This window comes from Nothobranchius furzeri, chromosome 10, assembly GCF_043380555.1.
Source record: "Nothobranchius furzeri strain GRZ-AD chromosome 10, NfurGRZ-RIMD1, whole genome shotgun sequence".
In the NCBI taxonomy this organism is placed as follows: domain Eukaryota; kingdom Metazoa; phylum Chordata; class Actinopteri; order Cyprinodontiformes; family Nothobranchiidae; genus Nothobranchius; species Nothobranchius furzeri.
In genome coordinates, this window is record NC_091750.1 from 58,042,359 (window position 1) to 58,060,035 (window position 17,677).

A 17,677-nucleotide genomic window follows, 5' to 3' on the forward strand; every position below is an offset into this window, starting at 1 on the left:
CAGTGTTTGAATCAAGGAGCAGGACGGAAAGAAAACAAGACCTAGACTCCAACAAACCACACAGACTATAATAGTCATACATCTATTTCCTGTCTTAAATTCTTCCTGCTATTTGAAAGTGTGAACTTTAAAGTCATCCGTCTTTTGCGAGCTCTTGATGTTGGTTTGGTCGTCTTTTTACTCCATTCTTGACTCCTTAGAAAGTCACACTACTGCTCAACTTAGCCAAGGCTTTTAAGGCAGCACATAGTAATTTGTCTCTGTATGATGCCCCTAAGTAATGCTATGGTAGAGTATTGTAATAGATGTTCATCTTGATAAATTAGGATTTTAAAAAAGGTCTACCATTAATAGTGTTTAGATCTTATATCTGATCAAACACCTCACTGAAGAGGGTTCAAAGCCAACATCAATCTGAATTGCTGACGTGTCCCAACAGCAAAGGGCATTATTCCGTGTATGGCAAGTGTACTGAGGCCAGCCTTAGTAAGCACCAAAGTGCTGTTCCCTTCTTTTTTTCAAAGCCACAAGTTGTTTTTACTTTTTTATCATCTCCTCATCAGCAAATAAGCGTTCCTGTCTGTGTACACTGTGCAGAATTTCTGCTCGTGTTTTCTTAATTTGCTAGAAGTTGCATTTTAAATCTCTTGAGTTAAAAACAATTTCTAAGTAATGAACTTTATTATCTTGAAGAACTATAGTTTGCACATGAGTGTCTACAGGCGATTTTATTAGACATCCAAGGTCATCTCATATGTTTACATATAGATATAATTATACATTTTATTAATTTAGCTCAGAAACTTGGCCCTTAAAATAAACAAGAGCCATGATGGATAATGGGCCTTTTTCTACAGACAAATGCATTTCTTCGCCATGACCCAGTAACAGATTTGCATTCTGTCTACTTGCTTGACTAAGAAGATATCTTCATTTAAAAACAGGACTCTCATGAAGTTGGACAGTTACAGTTTGCGTCTATGAAGCTAGATCACACACACATTCCCGGAGACAGTTCTGAAGGGCCGAAAATAAAACACAACTTTCTTTTTGAAAAGTTACATTGACCTCATTCCTTAAGCCTTATTCATCACTCATCCATTCTTTGACAGGACACACTACTTACAGACTTGTAAATGAACTAACGTGCTTGTAGGAAATACAAAGAACATGTTAATTACAAAATAAATAATTAAAAATCTAAATGTGTTTTTATCTGGTGGTGCTAAGTTCCTGGTGGCACTAGTGCTGTTTGGAGCATTTTAAGCAGGTTAGTTTGATCAAGACCTAAGTAAAAATGGACAATATTCTAAATGTATGTATTTTAGAAACCATTCTAGATATTTAAATTTATAGTACGACAATTATTGATAGACAGAACTCAGTCATGGGACGGAATCTACGGTTGTCTTTCAAACTGTCTTCTCATTCAGTTAGACAGCACTAGGACCAATCAGAGCACTGGACAATGCTATTTATCGCTATGGCAATCAATTGGGCAGTCTGCCATGCATACTTTTTCGAAACAAAGGCGTAAGTACCTTTATCTTCTCATGTCTCAAATAAAAAGCCCAAATCTAAGTAATCAATAGTTTATGCTCAAGTTATCGCAAATGACCGGAATTCCTGAGCCAACACCATCCTTGTAGTTTTTCAGTGGGGCAGATCTGGTGCTAAGCCCACCAAACAACTCTCTACAGAGCGCTGTGATTGGCGCAACCCAAAATCGTTCAACCCAATGGTAGAGCATGGCTAGACCAACTTACAGAGCAAAATCTGTTGCTCCTGCTATGGTTTGTCTAGATTTTTGTTAACAATTTTACACACCAAGTAAATATTTCTTTTGTCAAAAATAGGTACTTCATTTTGTCAACTAACTTTTGTGTGATGTAAAAGCAATGGCAGCTCAATACCACCCCAGCCTGTGTGCGAGTCTGGTGATTCAGCAGTTAGTCTTACATGTCTCCGTCTTCTCAGGAGACAAATGTTGTTTGATACCTTTGCTCACTGCTTGCTCAGAGATTACCCATAAAGCCTGGTCTGTCCCAGAACCATGCCTCCAGGGTAAGAGGCTCCTTCTTCCTTCTCTACTCCCCTTCCCACCCCCACCCAAACAGGCTCTTTTCATGGCTGCATCCGTGAGTTGCTGTGCATACAAAGTGGGCAGTGTTGAGTCAGTACTTCTCCCTCTGACCTCAGAGAGCTTTGCAAACCCTTCAAGAGCACTTTCTGTTTTCAAAAGCGATGAGGGGAAGGATGAGAATGAAGAAAAAGGACACTCAACTGACTTTAAAATCTCTTTACCCTTTAAGAAGCCGTTCTATGTGTCTTTTTTGACTGATGAATATTAAGGTGGCAGAAAACTTACAAAAAATGCATTTTTCCATTAGCCTGGCAAGTCATCCTATAAATTTATAGTCTGGCCACAACCCATAGACGGAGCTTAGTCTTGGGCTGGAATCCACATCAGTCAACAAGGCAGTCCGCCATACGCAGTTGAAGATGCAAATACATCTTTTTTCTAAATACACTTAAGTACCTCTATCTGCTCTTGACTCAAAGAAAAGTCCAAGACTAAATAGTCCGAAGTTGATGCCAACGTTGTTTCAAACGAGCCATCGCCATCTTAGTTGTTCTACTCCATCACATCATCCTGCCCACCAAACTGATAGAGCTCTGTGACTGGCAAGACACAAGACTGGCCGGGCCTGCTGAGAAAATAATTTTGCCTCAGTTGCTTTCTGCCTAGATTTCTAGGCCATTTTTCATAGCTTGTATTTCTCCATCATAACATCCTTTTCTGCATCTGACTGTGACTTTAAACAGATTTTGGTTTCAGTTGCTAATTCAGCTTCTAGTAAATATAAAAAAGGGAAATGTGACAGCTTTTATTCGGTGCAAAAAAACAAACAAAAACTCCAGACTGCATCATGCATTTCTTTTAGTTCTAAATAGATCGAGTTGGAATCAAAGTGCACGTTTCTGATAGTACTTCATCTAAAATAAAGATTATACGCATTTTGCAAGTTTCTAATGCACAGTTTTACTGAGGCTGTAAAATGGATGCAGATACAGTACGGATACAGTTTATGTACATTAAATATGTATAATTATGCTACAACAAGCACAAACGTGTGTCTTTATCAGTACAGAATTAAACATTCTGGGATGTTTATTCAAAGCGGTAAAAGGTAGAGATTTTAATAACACTGCTCAAACAGTACAGTCGCCAGAGTTAATAGCTCAGTGTAATCTTTCATAAAAGAGGCCAATATGCAGCTTTTGTTTTGTTGTCGTTTTGGCGACCCAGCTAGTCCGTGATTGCTTAGCATGTCTGGAGATAACAGAACTGTTGAATTCAAGCTTCCTAAATTCATTCAGTCATCGCTCTAGTGAGTGAACTGTTTTTGCTGCTTTTTTCCTCTCCTCATTGTGCTGTCAACATTATTAATGATGTGCCTCTACTGTAAAAGGTCAATTCACTAATTGCACTTTGTAAAAAAAGAAAGTGTTTATATTATTTGTTAATGTAAATAATTAGAGAAGATAAGGCATCCTGTTTCTGGACTTGCCCATTTCATATAATGGCATGGTAAAATTGACTTTTATTCTATGCGTTCTCCTTTCTGCCCTTTTTCAGGGAAGATTCTGTTTAGGAGGAGCCATATTCGAGATGTGGCAATGAAGAGACTACGGCCCATCAACGAGTACTGCAGGGTGAGTTTATCAAAACCGCTGTTTCAGTACTACTTATGTCTTATTGAGCATGCCTATCCTCAGTAACAAGTGTTAAAGTCAAAGTATTTTCAAAAATGTTGTATTAACTATATTATGACCTGGATGGAAGATGCCTTGAAAGCAAGTACTTCAGTAAAAGATGTAATCCTACGGAATCTTCTGGTATCACTATGTGTGTGTGTGTTAGAAAGAACAACGCACTTCAGCTCATTCCACCAGTAAAAGTACAAACTTGTGTTTTTAGCTCATTACAACAGTTTCAGACAAACATATTAATCACTTGGCTATGAGAAAATGTGTACATGTGTATTTTTTCTAGCTCCAAATAAAACTATCAATACTGATCATACATCAGCTTCAGTTTGATAGATATGCAATTACTACAAACCCAATGAGTACATGTTAATTGATATTCAGTGGTAGCAACACTTTTCTAGGGTTTGGAACTATTCATCTATAATAATAATAATAATAATAATAAATCATCATCAAACTTATATAGCACTTGTTTAGGACACTCAAAGACGCTTGCATGCACTCTCACATTCACACACTACCAGTGATGGTAAGCTACTTGTAGCCACAGCCACCCAGGGGCGGTCTGACAGAGGCGAGGCTGCCATTTGACGCCGTCGGCCCCTCTGACCACCACCAACACAGGCAAGTAAAGGGGAAGTGTGCGTAAACAGTGGTTTCTCAGCTGGTGTTGTATGTCGGCCTATGGTGGTTCTGATCTGCAGCGTTGTAGTGGTGACAAAAAAAAAATCCTGTTGGTGAGCTTCCCCCAGTCATCATACCACAAGCTGTAGGTTAAGTGTTTTTTTCTCTCCAATATTCTAAAGACTAACAACTTTGAATAGTGTGTACTTTAAATTAGTCAGTGTTCACCAGTGCCTTTATTTTTATTTGTTGTTTTTTACATTATAATATCTCACATGGAACTCATCAGTATCTTTTTTTTTCCCCCCTAGCTAAAAACAATTCATGAGGCCCACAGGTGAAAGGATTTTTTATGCATGATAAACAATCTTGAAGACTGGAGGGCCCCTTGTCCTCCAGAGCTAAAGGAATGTACAGCTGATGCAGCAACATCTTTAACCACTTATGTTAAAAATAAGAGCTTGGGGGAGGAACTAGTTGAGTAGTCAGTTTGTGTCCGTGGGTGGGGGTGTTTTATGGGGATTTTTGAGCCTATTCAACATCTGCTTATTGCCTCCATTTGTGTCAGAGTTCATTACATGCAAAATATTTGACCTGTTTAGTAGCTGATCTAGAATGGCTCATCAGTGGCATCACTTGAGTTGAGAGGGGCACAACTACACAACAGCCATCTTCAAATGGTAGATGCTATTCACTGACCAACTGTCACCATAACTTGTCATTATGAAGTTGTGTATCTTTTTTTTTTAACAGTGCTTGTGCGATTCTTGAGTCAAATGATTAAATGTATTTTTTTGTGAATTCATGTTTGACAGAAGTCACCAAAAGAATCTTGTTTCCATACCATTGTTGATACAGTTGATAAAGAAAGGAACCTCCGTATATTTTTCTGATGCATCTAAACATAGGTTACATGTATCTTGAAATTCTGACTGACTAAAACATGCACATGTTCAGGTACATTTTTCAATTTTTTATGTTTGAAAGAAACATTCTGATTATTAAACTTTAACGAAAATAAGGCACACTCAAAGAATCACAGAAGCATTAGTAGCAGAAATCCAACAGCAGGTTCTAAAATTACCTTAAAGTAGCACTGAGCAGTTTTCTGCTCCTCCGCCCTACTGGTTGAAAGTGGAATTACAACTGTTATAAACAACCCTGCCACAGCCTGCTGTGGCTAGCGCTAACAACGAGCTAGCACCACCATGAGCCAGCTAAGAATAAAATAAGCCAAAAAATGAAAAGATTTACACTGTTGAACAAAAAAATATTATTACTTACAAATCCAGTAGCATCAAAGCCAGGTGATCCAAAGGAGTTTGAATGAAGGCAACTGGAGTTTTTTGGCTTCTTGAAGACATTTTGCTTCTCATCAATAGCTGGTATATGAGAGTCAAGCTTATAAATCACCCCAGAGTAGTTGCTGGTGTCATTAGGCTCTATTGTGTGGGAATGGTTGTTTTGATCAGATGTAGGAGGGTGTGATCTGGGCTGAAACTGATTTGGAATTAGGTTTAAAGCTGCATTGTAGGTGCTGGAAAGGTGAAACCTGAGGCCTCCTTCAATATTTAATGTAGACAGGTACAGTTTATGAGCTTGACCCATATTACAGTCATAAATGACAAAGCTCCTCCAATGAGAAGCAAATCATTTTCACGAGACCAAATAATTCCAGTTGCCTTCATTCAAACCCCTTTGGATTACCATGACATAGATGACTGAGAACCTTCACCGGCATAAAGCCAGGTCACCATCAGTCCATGATTTTGGAGCCTCCTTTAGCTCCCTCAAACTGGCGTAGAACGTGCCGATGTTCACTCTGATTATAGTGATTTGCTTCCCCTCCAAAGACAATACTCTCTCACTTTTACTTCCAGGCTCCACCATGGTGAAAATAAAAAAGCAAACTTCTTTTTCTTCTTGTGCTTTTTATTGACAAATTGGCAAACTGTAAAAGCTAACAACTAGCATAACAGCTAACAGCCGTAAAGCAGGTAAAGCCTGGAGCTACCTGCTCCACAAAACTGTTAATTGCAGTATCTGGCCAGTAGAGGGCTGCAGAGTGCTGTTGAATTAAACTGGTTAAGTCTCCAACTCAATATTCACTGAAGTCAAGTCAAGTCAAAGTCATTTATTGTCATTTCTACCACACGGACGGGTTTCCACAGCATCTGTCTGCATTCCTTCCTTCGTGAGGGTTGTTGTTAGCAGCTTCAAGGCCGCCGTGGCATCAGATTAGGATAACAAGACCGTGTTTGGGTCAGGCAGAGATAATTTTCCCCTCAGCCTTCAGTCTGTAACTGGTCATTCCAGTCCTTCAGTGAAGCCAATTCGGGTTATTAAACATCTCCACACCGTCTGGTGACCCTCTCCGAGATGACATCCATTTTGCGCACTAACACTGGTAACGCAGCTAAGACATTGTCCAGCTTACGATTGACCTCGAGTAACGTCCCGGTCTGTGAGGTCTCCGCCCGGACGGTGCTGTCCATGGGTACGGGTCGCCCTCCAATTGCTCCCGTCTTCCCAATTTTTTGGAAAACCAGATATCCTCCCACTCCAATCAGAAGAAATCCAGTGATCATCAGGCCAAATATCCACATATCTTCGACATCCTCAATGGACAGCTGAGAGAGACAGACGACCTTCCACTCCTTCCAGGAATCGAGCATATATCCCGCTGCGTGTGTCCCATGAGGGCAAGTGGGAGCCCCCTCCTCCGTTCTCATCGTAGAAAAAATCTTATCAATCGCGTTGAATGACCAATTAATTAAATCCATTTCTGAAAAATAAGGATTTCCAGAGGAAATGCAGAGAAGCGCTCTGTAGGCAGACAGGACAAAAGAGCCTTGGGAAAAAAAGATAAGGGAGCAAAGCAGAAGTGTCTGTGCTCTGTGAGTGCCAGGAGAATAAATCAATGTTAAAGCTCTACCTTAAACAGAAAAAAATATATAGTGTTACTTTAATTTAATGAATTTTGTTAACCAGCTCACCCATGAAATAAACCATTATATATAAGAAATAAGCCAGGTATCTAATGCAAAACATCTCAGTAAAACTAATCTGTAACCAAACAACACAACAAAATCCCAAAATATTGCAAGTGAAAATAATGCACAATACAATATCTTTTAAACAACAAGCATTAGACAAACAGCAACTTTTTCCCAAACAGCAACATTTCAGAAAAAACATTTTGGGCCACGCCCTGCCAAGGTCAGCTGAGTGAGTACACATCCACACAACACAGCAGCAGCAGAAATGCACACACATTTTATAATCTTCAGAGATTTTCTTACCACCTGCATCTTTGGGATTTTTAGATGTTCTTTTATCCTAATTTAGTGCAGTTGCTTTCTTTCAGCTGCTGACACACCCACAGTGCTACCCTTCACTTTTATAGTCCCAGTACTATTAGGTGTGTGCATGATGGTTCCTACTGCCTATATGCTTGACTTGACACTAACAGCTAGATTTGTTTACATTCTGAAATGTGAGGGGTTACAAAACGTTTCTGAAATGAAACTTTTGCTGGTAGCTGGTAAATGTGAGGGCTTATGCTGATTGGAATGCTCCCAAGCTGGTATTTAGCTAATGAGGTAACTAATTACTTTATTTTTTTTATTCGGAAGCCAACAAGATGACCAACAGCAGATGGCAGAACAATCTAACAGACATAAACTCAACATCACATTTGCTAGACCAGTATTTTATTTTGAAAAGCTGAGCTTGGGGCTGCGTGGCCTGTGCCCACTAATAGCATTCTGCCCATGAACATTGTGATTTCAATGGTTCATTATTTAAAAGATAGTCCATTGGCCAGCCCTAATCGCTGGTGTCTCAAGAGGATTTGGGTGACAGAGCTTATATTTTGATGTATTTAGATTATATTTTATATGATCCACTCGGTTGTAGAATGTACATTTTACAGTAATATTCTAAAATGAGCAACTATTTTCCACGGATTATTTAAAATGAGCAAAGAGCTTAACAGTGACATCCGGTGGCCCTAAGTGCACACACACCACAGTGTATGCATACTTAAAAGGGATACTAGGCCGTTTTGGCTTGCTTTTAGCGCCCCCTAGTGTTCAGTTACTTAAATCAAAAGTGAAAGCCATCGCCTTGCTGTGCGCGCATTATTTTAACATCTTAATCTAACAGCTGAAATGTAACAGCCTTCATTAGTTTCTACGGGAGTGTTAAGGGTCATTTTAGCACATACTTGCTCAAGAAAATGATTTTAAAATGTGAAAAAGTTGCATAGTTTCCCTTTCAAACAGCACATAAACTTTGTACGTTCTACTTTCAAATTCCACTTCAGGAACAGATGTGGCATTTTTTTCCCTCATTCATTTCTACATATAGCTCAGTTTGACAAGGTGAAACTCAATTATTTATTTTTCTTTCTTTTTGTTTGAAGAGATGAGTCAGCTCTTGTGTTGCACAGCTGAGGTTTTATCCTGACTCAATGGAATTTCCCTGGTTGTGCAGTTTGTATCCATTTCAGGAAGCTTCTTTGGTTGAAAGAAAGTTACAAAAAATAAGAGAGAAAAACTAGAAAAGGAAAAACAAAACTAAACAACACAAAGAAAACTGTTTAGAAATTATTTATCCAATCATGCAAACCTTGTTTTTCATGTTGAAACACTTGCAACAAAAACCAGAAATGTCAAAACCATCACTAAATGTTATCTGGGCCTGCAGGGGTTTCATTCACTATTTGTCTTCATCAGGATTCTGTACATGGACTTATCCACAATGCACCGTCTTTTATGAAAGTAGGTCTTTTAATTCCATTACATATTTTATCTTGGAGAACACACACACACACGCTGTTTTATGCAAGTGTGTATGCACACACACCCACTCACACACACACACATACACGGGCTCTTACAATTACCTTAATGTCCCCCCCACTCCCCTTCCCTCCACTAAAGAACACCCATAAAGTCGATTTGATGTAATTTACCCTGAGCCTCCCTCCTGTCTCCCCTCTGGGGAGAATTGTAATGAGTAGACGGGCCACAGGCTGACATAGGGAGATAAATAATTCCAAAGGGAAGATAACTAGTTAAGGATGCACTCTGACCTGAGACACAGCTCTACACTCTGGACTGCAGGACTTGATCTTACACAGCTACTCTGGCAACGATCGTTAAAAAATCGTGGAACAGATACACTTAAAGGTATTGTAAAACAATCAACTTCATTTAAAGTAGTGCTGCACTGAAAAACCATTTTTTATTTATTGTTGGTCACTGAGTTTTTCATGCAGACTGAACATGTAAAAAATCTTCTACCTCTATTTCTGCTATAGGATTTTAAAATCCTGACAGATGTAGAAGGGGTAAATATGTCGCTTTTAAGCTTAATATATTACCTTATGACCAATAAGATGTGACATTCTATATAAATATAGGATATCACTCTGATTGGTCTTTGAATGTTTAATCAGAAGACTAGGATTCTTTGCTTTTTCAGTGATCAAACACACTTCGTATCAATTCAGAGTCAAGTTTATAAAATGTAAGACATTTATTTTCTAAAATTAAAAACAAGACAAGTTATAAATAAGACGAATGTGATGGATGAATATAAGTAGATGGAATGTGATGTCTGATGATGGAATGGTGTGTGATGTTTATCAGAACCTTGTTTCTAGAAGAAACTGAGTTCTGGGTGTGAAAAGAATTTGTGGTTGTTATAAGCTAAAGAGTTGATTTAGCAAAACCACATCAGACGCAATCATGCTGTGTCTACCTCACCCTTTTTGGAGACCTTCTTTACGGATCCGGAGGTCAGGAAGGTCGGATGACCTCTGGGCACCGAGGTTCCGTAGATTAACCGCAGCACCGACCACTCCAGTCCAGAGATGTCATCAGGCACTACAGGATGGAACTAGTTTGCGTCTAGAACAGCTGTTTCTGAGTAGCTGAAGGAGCAAGTTTCTGTGTCGCTGTAGCGTGTAGCAGGTTTTGACAGCTCGACAAGAGATGCTATGGTTAGAGGGTTTTGTCTGGTGGCCAGTCTGGAGTTCCGATATTCCCATATTATGATTACATGGCCAACCAGGACAAAAGAGGTTAAGAGGAGTTAACGAACAAACCTCAGAACACAAGCCTTTTCAGACATAGGATGCTCTGATTTGTGGGTAAGAAAATATCTATGTGCAGTGACGTTAGCTTTAATTTATATCTTATGAACATTGCGTATGAGTGTAGATGATGATTCACTTGTTAAACCAAACGTTACTGATCATAACATCAAAATGTTTCATTGTAATATAAAAATTCATTTCAACTTCATTGAATTAGGCACAGATTATTCAAACATTAATATTATTATTCATATAACATTTGTTCATTCAACCATATTATTTAATGATTATTTAACTTATGAGTTGTAAAAGTTCATCTTTCATGAGAGTGTGCAATCCTGCAGTCTTATCAAAAGAAAGTTTCGTTTGGGAACATAGGCTGCCGTCTTGTGCCCCTGAAATGTCAACACACACTGCAGAATCTTCTGGGCTTTAGAAGACAGAATAGAAACTCCACTCGGATAGTGGAATTAGGTCTGTAGATGACCGGACATTGTGTAGGTCAATATGTAGGTGAAAATTGACCCTTTCTGGATGTTACACAGATCTTCGTCACACTGTCACCAAACATTCATGGACTCACCCATCTTAACTTGCGACGGGGAAGGCTGTTGGTCTAGCGTCCAGGAAACAGCAGAGACGGTCTTCTAGTAGCATTAGCATTAACTCTTTCACTGCCAGCCCTTTCCCCATCAGAAAAGCCCTTTGCTGCCAGCGTTTTTCAGCGTTTTTACTGTTGTTTTAAGAGTCACAGAATGTTGCACTTTATGATGATGTCAACCCCAAAACTAACAAAACAAAGAGTACACCTTACATCAGGAAGAATCCGCACGTTTAGAGCGTTAACTGTTCTTTCATAATCCGTTGTCGAATTGTGATCAGCTGAAACTTTCCGGTTCGCTCCTGACTTTTTTTTTACAGCAGCGGCTCAAAATGATCTCCTAACGCATGGATTTTCTGCTTCCTGATCATGTGACATGTGACATACGCGGATGAAGATCAGCTTTAGAGCTGGGATGTTTGTTCTCACTGTGCGGGGGCTCGTTCTGACGCATTCAGTAAAAAAATGCAAGTGACGACTTTAGTTGTCATTAGCAGGTTGGATTAACGGTTGGATTTAAAACGACGACTTTTGTCGTCAATGGCAGTGAATGAGTTAACATTAGCATTAGCAACTTCACCACAAAGCAGAACTGCTTCAGGATTTTGTAGAGGTAACACATCAATGTTGCAAAACAAACAGTCAGTGGTAGAGTCGTGTTGATGTTATCCAATCAGAGGCGAGATGTCCAGACATTACTGCTCAACTCTTATCTGACTCACTTCTAGTTCCTGAAACAGGTGCACCAAAATTAAAGATATGAGTTAAGTACCACTTTAATCACATGTATATCATCAAAATGAACAGAACAGTGCTTTGTTGATGGTAATGCCACTCCATCTGATCCAAGCTTAGCAGCTGGATTGGATCGGCAGCTGTAAGGATGACAAGGCAAAAGCAGCGCACAGGACAATGACATTTGGGTTGGGCCTTTGGCGTCCGTTTCATATTCATCAACCCCAACATTATGCCAGCGTGTGATAGACATTGTTAGAGGTTGACACTGCTTCTTTGAAGGACAAAACCGAAGCACTTAGCAGTATTAAAATCAGAGGTAGAGGCCAGCAGAGGAAGCTTGATAGATGGTGTTGAGTTTTAGCTTGCCAGCATTCAGACGGAGTGCCCTAGCTTTATCAGAACAAAGATGTGGTCCTCGTAGTCAATGTTAACAGCTGCATGGTTTCCTCTTTCAGACATCGAAGCTGTTGAGGTGATTATCTGCTTTAGTTTCACCGCTGCTGGTCAGACAGTGCTCAAATGAAAAGAGACTTAGTTTGGAAGATAAACTGTCTGAATGGGAGCAAAATTGCACCAAAACGTGGGTGTTTTTTCTGTGCTGTTAGGAACAAACTTGCTTTTAGAGATCCTCTAAAGAATTTGGTAACAAATCATAAGAAATTATAGGAAGGCAGTAGATCTTTATGATTATTATTGTTAGACATAAAGCCAGCTACTAAATGGTAAAAACTCATTGAGGAGAACTAGTGATGCTTATTGAGTTGTTGGGATGACAAAAGTCCAACAATCCAATCAAACAAGAATCTTCACCAAATCAGGAAACATCAACAGGATGTTGTTACATTATCTAGCAGTGGTTTCTAATCTTGCTGATGACCCACTTTCTTTTGTGCTCGTAGGCTTTGATCCAACTGCCAGTCTACATTTCCCAGTGTGAAGAGGTCAGAGTGTTTTTTGAGACCAGACCTGAAGACCTCAACCCACCCAAAGAGTAAGAACCACACATTAATGTACTCAGCAATAAAAAACCCAGGTTAGCATGCAGTAGCAAAATACTTTTCTTCTGGCTCAAGTCACACCCGTCAGCATTTTACATCAATGCTTCTGGTAATGAGCAATCATTACACCATTTAGTAATTGCAGTTTCATAATGTCACACTCCTTTCTGGTAATTTTTTTTTTATTATTTAAAGAAGAATCACTCTTTTTTTTTTAATGCTGATTCTGCTTTTCTGCATGTTGCTGCAGCTCAGGCTCAGATAGCTGACGCGGCAGGTTTTTCTTAACATTTGTAGACCTGCTCTCTCAACTCCTTCAAATCAGCATATTAACGTCAATTTTGGCACTGACAGTTACTGGGTGTCTACAAGCACACATTTACTGAAAAACACCTTTAACTTTGCACATAAAACTTGGTTGCAAATTAGTGGTTAAGAGCACTTGTCCCTTTGGGGGAAATGAGGTCACATTTTGGCATCAACAGCTTCAGCTGGAGCATTATTAGTTTAACCCGTCATCACGTAAATGTATTTGGTTTTGAGAAGCTGCCTATGTAAGCAGAAAATAGGGAAAATAAGTCTAGTGACCCATGATGAAAATTCACATTGTGCAGCTATAAAATTGTGCAAGGTATCCTATCAAATGTAGAGTGACTGCCACTGAGTAGAGTTAACAGCTAGGGGTTGTTGACCAAGGGCAATCGATAAGAACGGCTATGGGGAATGAATGGGAAATTGGCAATTGTGTGTTGTCATCTATATTGTAGAAGTCACTTTGAGGTTTGCCTTCCGCATTTTCTTTTGAAGTGCAGTTAATATTAAAGCAGACAAAGGAATGACTTCTTGTCTGACATACTAAACAGGAGGTAGAGGTGTGTAAAAGGTGAGAAGCTGTTGAAGAGGAGGAAGAGGAGGAAGTAGCAATAAAACTGAAAGTGTAAAATAAGCATTGTAAGATGACTTAGAAAAGTTAATGAATGTTAAGAATTATTTTATACAAACACAAATGTGTTTTTGTTGGATGAAATAATTCAGGACTCCTTAAGCGTGGTCCCTAGACCTCATCTGTACTCCATACTATCTAGGATACCTACATCTCCAACTTGGGTTTTCATTACTCAATTTTTGTAGCCTGGCAACGCTCCATTGACGGCTCTCGGTCGTGGGGTGAGTTCAACCATTGTCGTTCAAACGATCTCCGCATGCTAGTGGACAATGAACAATGTGACATACTCACTTCAATGGATGTCAGTAAACGAGGCAGTCCACTGTTGAACAAGGTGAAAATACATCTGTTTTCTTAAGAAATGACTAAAATACATCCATCTGCTTCTGATTCTAATAAAGCCCAAGTCCAAAAAGTCCAAAACTGACCTAAAAGCTGTTTCAAACAAGCTGTCACCATCTTGTTCCACTCTGTCACATCATCCCACCCACCAGATGAATAAAAGGGCCTGATTGGCCCACAAATGCTATAAAGTGCTGTGATTGGCCCACAAAACAGCTGCAGTGCTGTGATTGGCCAACCATTGTGGACCAATCACAGTGCTCTGTCGGTTTGTAACCCCTATAGAGAGCTGTGATTGGCCTGCCAGAATGCTTATAAGGGCTGTGGAGGTTTTAATGGAGCATTCCTAGACCAAACTTTGCAAAACAAGAATTTGGTTTAGTTCACTAGGCTACCATGTTTGAGCTTCACCACTCTATCCGGGGTCTTCACCACACAAACCTGGGTTTTTACGTTCTGATCTGAGGTCCCTTAGCCTAGAAATCTAGACAGACAGAAAGATATCAGTCCAGCCTTGCTCCATAGGAGCCTCAGCAGGCCCGAACGGTCTTGTGCCATTCTAGCCACAGCGCTCTTATTGGTTTGGTGGGTGTGATGATGCGACAGAGCAGAACAACTATGGTGGCGTTGGTTCATTTGAAAGACTTTTCTGATTTACTTTGGACTGTTTAGACTCTGTGTTTTCTTTGAGTCAGGAGCAGATAGAGATATTTAGGTCCTTTATTTAGAAAAAATATGTATTTGCGTTTTCTTTAATAGTGTAATGTGGACGGCCCCACTGACAGCTGTAGCGGGGAGTACATCGCATTGTTTGTTGTCCAGTAGCATGTGGAGACTGTTTGAAAGACAATCATGGATTCTGCCCCACTACTGAGCTCTCTCTATGGGTCGTAGCCAAAATCTATATTCACGAATATAGAATGGTTTGCCAGGCTATGGGTCCCCTCCTCCCTAACTAAGGTCCTCATCACCATAACTTGGTTTTCCACCAGCCTACCTTTGGTCATAATCACCGTATTTACAGTAGGTTCTTCACCACCCCATATAGGATGTCTATATCTCTAAAATGGGTTTCATTACATTTGTGGGCTTTCCATACACTATCTTGCATTTTCACCTCCCAAACCTGGGTACCCACCATCCAAATTGGGGTTCCCACATCCTCAACTCTCAACTCCCTAACTAGGGTCCCCACCAACCTTACTGAAGTGTTCACCACATTACCTTTGGTCATCACCACCCTAACATGGTTCTTCACCACCATGACTGAGTTCCCCGCAACTCTAACTGTTTAGGGTCATTACCCTAACAATGGTCTTCGAAAGCACAATCACTGAAAGTTTGTTAAGTGGGGCTGATAAGGATCAAACTTTCAGCAGATAGCTGATTTATAAACATTTTTTGATGTAAAACAATCTTAGGTTACCATCTTCTCAGTGAAGAGATTGGTAAAGACACATTCCTTCTTACTCTACACACAAAACCTCAAGCATTTTTAGGGAAGGGCAGAGAAGGAGCTTTTATTCCTGATGGAGACAAATATAGGAAAGTCCTTGGTCTGTCTGTATTGAAATTGGATTACAACCGTCTATTAGTGCAGACTATTGTTTGGCTGACTGACAATAAGCCTGGTGCACAGACACAGCATCTAATGAGGGGAGCAGATTTATCATGGCCTATAAATCCACTGCAGTGAAAGAAACATGTCAGGCTTTTTCTTAAGGGATGCAATGAAAAAATGTCCAAAATTAGTTTGAAAGAGGAAGAAGACTATCACAAAATGGGAAGAGATTAGAGAGAAAGGAGGAAATCTGATGAAAAAAGGAAGGGTTGTATTTAGAGTGAGACTTGGAAAGGAAAAAAATAAAGGGGGATTGTTGATGGAACAGGCAATTTAGTTGGTCAATCAAGATGGACAGATTATACGAATTAGGACTATGGTATAAAATTATTCATTTAATCAGCTGCCGACATTAGTCACACTGAGTATTAGTTCAAAACTGGTTAAAATAATCCCACCTACTCATTTCTATTTGTGTCTCGCACAAAATGTGACCCTAATTTCTTCTGTGTAAAAAGATTTTAAAATGGGTTTATGCACTTTCCTCCATATTAATCAACAGTATTGGTACTGCCCTTGCCTGCCTTGATATGTTATTTTTATAGTACATTAATGGGAGGGATTTATTGAGACTTGAGTCTCTACAATTAACATATCACCAGATCGAACAATGCTTTACGAGGCCAAGAGCATTTATATTGATACAAAGAAATGGCTAAGAAGTAGCTGCCAAGAAAAATTATTGAGGGAGATGAAGGAGTGAGCTGAAGTAGATGTGGGATGGAAAATGGAACGTGATAGAATGCCATCAAGTAAGGTCGAAGTATTCAGATAGAGAGGAGAGAGAGAGTGAGAGAGATGCTTTGCGTTAGTCTCTAAGCATCTGGTTGTTGAATCAACTCCTGACTGCTGCTGTGGAGAGATGGGCCAAGTTATCCGGCTAATGTCTAAACCAGACACAGCAGATGCTGTGCTGAACTCAAGATCAAGCCAAATCTTAGAGCTCAGCTTTTGAAGCTCTTTCTATGTTGGCCTGGGTTGTAGCTGAAAGCAGATTCTGATCCTTTAATATCTTTGTTGCACTGCAGTAATTTTACAAGCTAGGAAAATTATAATTGTTGGTTATTTTAAAAAAGTGTATGTATTAGATGGGCTGTCATATAATTTTAAACCATAATAATGTTTTTTTTTTCTTAATGTTTAGACAATTTTAAGTGATTAAAAACAGCTGTTTTGGTTTCTTTTTGTATGTGTGTGTGATTTATGAGATCGGTAGGTTTGTAGGAATTTTCAAAACTACAATCAAGCATGGACTTTAGAAGTGGGGGGGACACAACCGGCATGAGGACTGGGGGGGCGGCTTGACAGTATGTTCTAATGGGAAACAGGCTTCAACACAAACGGTTGTTTTCCGCTTGGTGCTAGAGCTCAGCCAGTGTCTATTTATTATAGCATAATTGTTTTTGGACGGTACAAAGTGCAGGGGTCAAAACTTGACTTTGGAAAAATTATATCCATGCAATCAAGAGAAAGTTCCTTGAAATAGATTTTTTGTTGGAGATTAGGGATGCACCAATATGAAAATTTTGGCCGATTTTTGGCCGATAGCGATAACCAAAATTAATATTGCTGTTACGGCAGATAACCTATATATATATATATATATATATATATATATATATATATGTATATGTGTGTGTGTATATATATATATGTGTGTATATATATATATATATGTGTGTATATATATATATATGTGTGTATATATATGTATATATATATATAATTGCATTTATTCAATCACAAATCTTTATTTATTAATTAATTTTTTCTCATTTTAACCATGTAGCCTCCGGAAGTGGTCTTTTTTCAATCTACAGGTCACCTCTTCGGTAACGGCCATTTGGAGACATAAGTCTCCAACTGGAGCTTTAATCTACAGAAGAGACTGTTGCTTCAAGGTCCTTCCAGGCTCACTCTTATCTAA

At 39.3% G+C, this 17,677-nt stretch overlaps 1 protein-coding gene across 8 annotated transcripts in view; it reads left to right on the plus strand.

The window, feature by feature from the left end:
* Nucleotides 1–17,677, plus strand: part of sh3pxd2b (SH3 and PX domains 2B) — a 41,405-nt gene that overhangs the window by 12,489 nt on the left and 11,239 nt on the right. For all 8 annotated transcript variants that reach the window (XM_015961402.3, XM_015961405.3, XM_015961407.3 and 5 more), the window contains exons 4-5: nt 3,641–3,717; nt 12,743–12,834. In XM_015961402.3, the coding sequence (XP_015816888.3) occupies nt 3,641–3,717; nt 12,743–12,834 (169 nt within the window). The remainder of the gene's footprint in view (nt 1–3,640; nt 3,718–12,742; nt 12,835–17,677) is intronic.